The 6,000-nt window shown below is 44.9% G+C and overlaps 1 protein-coding gene across 1 annotated transcript in view; it reads left to right on the forward strand.

The window, feature by feature from the left end:
- The window catches only part of AGGF1 (angiogenic factor with G-patch and FHA domains 1), a 94,369-nt gene that overhangs the window by 62,127 nt on the left and 26,242 nt on the right, over positions 1–6,000 (forward strand). Inside the window, exon 6 of the mRNA XM_075325546.1 lies at positions 424–670. Coding sequence (XP_075181661.1) covers positions 424–670 — 247 coding nt within the window. The remainder of the gene's footprint in view (positions 1–423; positions 671–6,000) is intronic.

Below are 6,000 nucleotides of genomic sequence, written 5' to 3' on the forward strand. Positions count from 1 at the left end.
ATCATCCATTTAACTCCACTAATGTATGGCCAGGGGAAACTCGCAACGCTCGCTATATTTAATGGCGGCCAATCCTGTCTCTTCCTAGCGGATAATGTTGGAGGTGTAGTGGGAGAAGGAGGTTGAATTTCAATCTGACAGTGGCTTATTCCCTCCTCATCATACCAAACACATGCATGCTTTGCTGAAAAGAATGTGCATGTGTCTGAGACGGGCCTTACAGAGACAGCTGCTGCCTGTACGAGTACATGGTCAATGTTCAGCTAAAATGTTAGTGATGGCTATAAGTGGTTCTCTAGTAAATTTATACATGCATTTGCTTTTCTTGGCCATTTATTGCTCTGGGAAGGCTCAACTTTCAATAAATTAGGTTACAAAGGCCAAGATTTATGTCTATACTGAGTACTGTTAATTTTTCCCAAGGCGTCATTAGAGATGAGAACATCTTCTTCCTGTAACACGGCCCATGACCGAGAAAGCCCGTGTGACAGGGGAGAGCCTGCCGGGAGGACTAAGAGGCCTAAGCTGAGCAGGGACTGTGTAGACAGCGCCTCCTCTTCAGAAGACAGTGAGCCCGAGGAGGGGGAGGTCACTGACTCTGAGAAGACGGCCAGCGAGGAGGACGAGTCCAGCGCAAGCAGCGTCTCCTCCCATAACTCCGACCTAGAAGGTGCATTTACAGCTATAACCTGAAGTTAGTCATTTAGTTTGTGGCTTGTCAGTGATCGGTAAGGGGCATATTTATCAACGGTGTCCTAAGAATGGTTTAATAAAATGCAAGGAAGCTTAAAGGGGTACTCCCATCTCCAAGATCCTATCCCAATATGTAGTAGTAGTAGTAGTGGTAGTGGTAGTGGTAGTGGTGGTAGTAGTACCTGCTGCAGTAGTAGTAGTCCCAGTCCCAAATACCGTCAATCAGATATGTAGTATAGTTCTCCTGATTCACTATGTCTCGTACCTCATGTTCAGGGCTTTATAGGACCTTTGGTATCCATGGTTACAACCACGAGCAATTAACTGACTTTATGTGTTGCCGTAATCATGGATACCTAAGGTCCTGCAGTACCCTGAACATGACGTAAGAGACATGGTGAATCAGGAGAACTATACTACATTTATAATTGGAGGTATTTGCTGCTATTATTATTATTATTACACCTACTACATATTGGGATAGGATCCTGGAGATGGGAATACCCCTTTAAATTTATCAGAACGGTACAACCCACACCCATTCTAATCCACAGGCCTTAAAGGGGCTGTCTGCTGGTCTAACCACACAAGTCTGCAGTCCCTCTATGTGTCACTCTGTAACTGCAGACATGTGTTTCCTCACCTCACACATGCTGTGAGGATTCTCCGGTGTCAGAGCGAGGCAAGGTGATCACATGGCCGCGATTATATGATATGTATACTCCCAGCCAGAATCCGACTAGATGGATGTGGCCTCGCTGAATACATTTACATTGAGCAAGGCCTTCATGTCTATTTGGGTTCTGCCCGGCAGTATACATATCGCATACACGTGACCACCATTCTTGGAGAATCCTCACAGCGCGTGTGATGTGAGGATCCACAAGTCTGCAGTCACAGACTGACACATAGAGGGACTGCAGACTTGTGGATTTAGACCGGACAACCCTTTTACTGTGGAGATGGTCGCATTGCAGCCATAGCAGCTTTCACTCTTCTGGAAAAGCTTCATGATTTTGGAGGTTTCTGTGGGAATTGTTCATTATAAAGGTGTTTTGAAGAGGTTGAGGTCAGGGATTTGTGTGGCCGGTCAACCTTTTTTTCTTTTATTAAAGAAAACCTTTCACCTCCAGAAATGCTATTTACTCACTGATCTAGATGTAATCTGCAAGTAAATGACGTATAAATCGTGTCTGCAGGCTTATTGTAACAGCGGCTATCCAGAGAATAACAAGTTATATTCTCCCTGCAGCCGCTCTCTTTCAGCCATCCTGGCGGGCGGGCAAGGAGACGATAGTGATTATGGCTGTAATCACTCTCTGGCACATTCTGTCACATATTAGTAAGGCAGACAGCACGGCGAGAGGCTGGATATAATATACTGGAGGCAATGGGCCTGAATGCAATGATTAAGATTTGTGTCATGCTTGATCATTTACGCCCTGATTTATATAGTCACTTGCCTCTGCCAATTTCATTACAATTTTCAGTCAATTAGGACAGAAATCCATTTCACACCAATGTACCTTTCTTGCTCTGGCGCACATCAGCTGATCGATGCCCCAATTCATTAGGAGACTCTTAAGGGGGCTTTACATGCTACGATATTGCTAGCGAGTGTACCCGCCCCCGTCGTTTGTGTGTCATGGGCAAATCGCTACCCGTGGCGCACAATATCGTTAGTCCCCGTCATACGGACTTACCTTCCTAGCGACGTCGCTGTGGCCAGCGAACCACCTCATTTCTAAGGGGGCGGTTCGTGCGGCGTCAGTGACGTCACACGGCAGCCGTCCAATAGAAGCAGAGGGGCGGAGAGCAGCCGAAAGAAAGTGAAGCCCACCTCGTTGCTGGAGGACGCAGGTAAGGTGTTGTTCGTCTTTCCCGGGGTGTCACACGTAGCAATGTTTGCTGTCTCAGGAACGACCAACAACCTGCGTCCACAACGACCAATGAGATTTTGAAAATGAACGACGTGTCAACGATCAACGATAAGGTGAGTATTTTTGATCGTTAACACTCGCTCGGAGCTGTTACACGCAATGACGTCACTAACGACACCGGATATGCGTCACGAATTCCGTGACCCCGACGACATATCGTTAAATATGTCGTTGTGTGTAACTGGGCCTTTACTCCAGCGCATTGGTCACCCAAGCTGGAGTACATGACTCCTGCCCTGATGAATTCCATCACCTCGTGGCTGTATAACTCATATGCCTGTATTGCATCGTTCTAATTTTTCACAATGCCATCACTGTTTAATTTTGCTCCTTTTGATGTATGCAACTTTAGAAACAAGGTTAAAGGGAACCTATCAGGTCCCTTATGCATTTTACCTACAAGCACGGTGATGTCTGGCCTAGTAACCCCTTCCTACCCCTCCATGTGTTGTAATGTTATGCAATATGAATGTATAAATTTTTTTTATAACTTGCGTGTTCCCTATGTAAATGATCAGAGGCTCTAGTCCCCTGGGCGTCGCATCGCCCTGTGGGCATTTGCATGTTTTCTGTGGTATCGCGTCCCTGTGGGCGTGATACCTTGGATTTACATGAGCGACGTCACAGTCGGCTCTTTGAGATCCTGCGCGTGTGCGCTTACCATTCCCACAGCCTTGTTATCCGGGTGCTTGCTTGTCAGCTTCAGACATGCTCTGAGCATGGTTAGAAGCCTCCTGCAGCTCCGACCTTGTGCAGAGCGCGTCTGAAGACAAGAAGCAAGCACCCGGATAACAAAGCTGTGGGAATGGTAAGCGAGCATGCGCGGGATCTCAAGGAGCTGACAGTGACATCGCTCATGTAAAACCATGGTATCACGCCCACAGGCGTGTGATACCACAGAAAACATGTAGACGCCCACGGGGCGATGTGACTCCCAGGGGACTAGACCCTCTGGTTATTTACATAAGGAAGTACTAAAACTTATTTTATACATTCATATTGCAACACAGGGATGGGTAGGAAGGGGTTACTAGGCCACACATCTCCCTGCTTGTAGGTTAGAACGCATATGGGACTTGACAGGTTCCCTTTAAGGCTAGTTTCACACTTGCGTTGAACGTTGCATTGCGTTGTGTGACAGATGCAACGGATGCGTTGCATATAGTGGTACAGTGGATGCAACGGATCGTACAAAACAACGGAATCTGGTTTGGTTTTTTTTGGGGTTTTTTTTTACAGTTTTACCGGCGGCAGACTATTGTGAACGATCAGCTGAGCGCTCTCACATGCCGGCGGCCGGGCGCTCAGCTGATCGTTCGGCCACCGAGAGACAAATCAAAGTTTATGTGGGTTTTTTTTGTTTTTTTTTTTTTTTTTAAAAAAAAAAAAAAGATCATGCGCAGTGAAAAAATAAAGGATTCCGCCGCTCAAAAAAACGCTACATGCTGTGTTCCCTCCGCCTGACGGTCACTGACAAAAAACAACTGATGTGCCGCCGGGTGGTTGCAACACGAGACCATCCGTTGCAATCCATCCTTAATAGAAGCCTATGAGGAATAAACGGCTTCCTGCAACGGTTACCGTAATTCATCAAGGCGGCGGATTGCAACGGATGCCGCACAACGCAAGTGTGAAACTAGCCTAACAAAAATGCAGTGACTCTTGTATGTTGCTCATCAGTTTTCTCATATTTATTCCACATTTCATTTGATAAATGTGCCCTTTTCTAACTGGCTCGAGACTTTTTTTTTTTTTTTTTTTTTAAAAGTCACATTTTAGGCTGTAAATGTTTGGTGCGATGGTTCACATGTTGTATCTATTTAATAATTATCCACCTACAGGTTATTGTTGTTTTGGAATTTGGGCTCTGATTTCTGCCTGACGGCTGATTTTTTTTTTTTTTTTTTTTTTTGCCTCTCCATAAAAACTAAATTTTGTATGTGGAGGATTTGCTGAATGTTTTACATGCTGATAAGATCTGCAGCAGAACAGCACAATACGTGTGGATGAGATTTCACAAATCTCGCTCATGTGCTGCGGACACTTTCTCTGCAGAAAAACAAGCGTTCTTTAGAGTTAAGGCCCAGTCACACGCAATGACTTACCAGCGATCCCGAAAACCGATGCGACCTGATAAGGATCGCAGGTAAGTCGCTGGGAGGTCGCAGGTGAGATGTCACACAGCCAGATCTTACCAGCGATGCAGGAATGATACAGGTCGCAGTAGCGACCTGTATACCGATCTCAGCAGTCACTGTGACCCTCTCACACAGTGTCCAACACAGCGATGTGTCCTGCCCAGCAGGACATCGCCTTTGAAGAAAATGGCCTGGACCATTCTGCAACGACTAGCGATCTCACAGCAGGGGCCTGATCGCTGGTAGGTGTCACACATAACAAGATCGCTAACGGGATCGCTACTGCGTCAGGGAAACCGTGACTCAGCTGGGATCTCGCTAGCGATCTCGTTATGTGTGACGGTACCTTTACAGATCTCCGGGTGCTCGTTCTGATGAAATTTATTGTGAAAACCCACAATAGTTCCTTATCACATCAGTTTGGTAGCAGTGAATTCACAGAAATCGCTCCCCTTCTCCCGAGAGCCGTAACTTTTTTATTTTTATGTCAATCTTGCCATATGAGGGCTTATTTTTTGTGGAACGAGCTGTACTTTTAAATGAAACCATAAGTTTTACCATATAGTGTACTGGAAAACAGCAAAAAAAATTCCAAGTGCAAAAAAATGCAATTGCATGATTGTTTTTGGGATAGTTTATTCACAGTGTTCACTATGTGGTAAAACTAATGTGTCGGTGTGATGCCTCAGGTCTGTACAAGTTTGTAGACCCCAAACATGTATAGGTTTGCTTCTATCTAAGGGGTTAAAAAAAGAAATCTGAATTTTATCCAAATAAAGGAGCACTATTTACGTCATTTTCCGTGATCCGTAGCGTTCTCGTTTTTCGGGATCTTTTGGCTCAGTGACTGCTTATTTTTTGCGTCTCGGGCTGACATTTTTAACGGTACCATTTTTGCGCAGATGATACGTTTTGATCGCCTGTTGTCGCATTTTGCGCAAAATTCGCAGCGACCAAAAAACATAATTTTGGCGTTTGGAATTTTTCTGCCGCTACACCGCTTACTGAGCAGATTAATTGATTTTTATATTACGATCGGGCATTTCTGAACCTGGTGATACCAAATATGTGTATATATATTTATTTATTTATTTTTTTAACCCTTTAATTTTCAATGGGGCGAATGGGGGGTGATTTGAACTTTTAGGTGATTTATTTATTTATTTTAATTATTTTACTAGTCCCCCTAGGAGACTATAACGATCAGCAGTCTGATTGCTCTTCCATTT

This window comes from Anomaloglossus baeobatrachus, chromosome 1, assembly GCF_048569485.1.
Source record: "Anomaloglossus baeobatrachus isolate aAnoBae1 chromosome 1, aAnoBae1.hap1, whole genome shotgun sequence".
NCBI lineage: Eukaryota > Metazoa > Chordata > Amphibia > Anura > Aromobatidae > Anomaloglossus > Anomaloglossus baeobatrachus.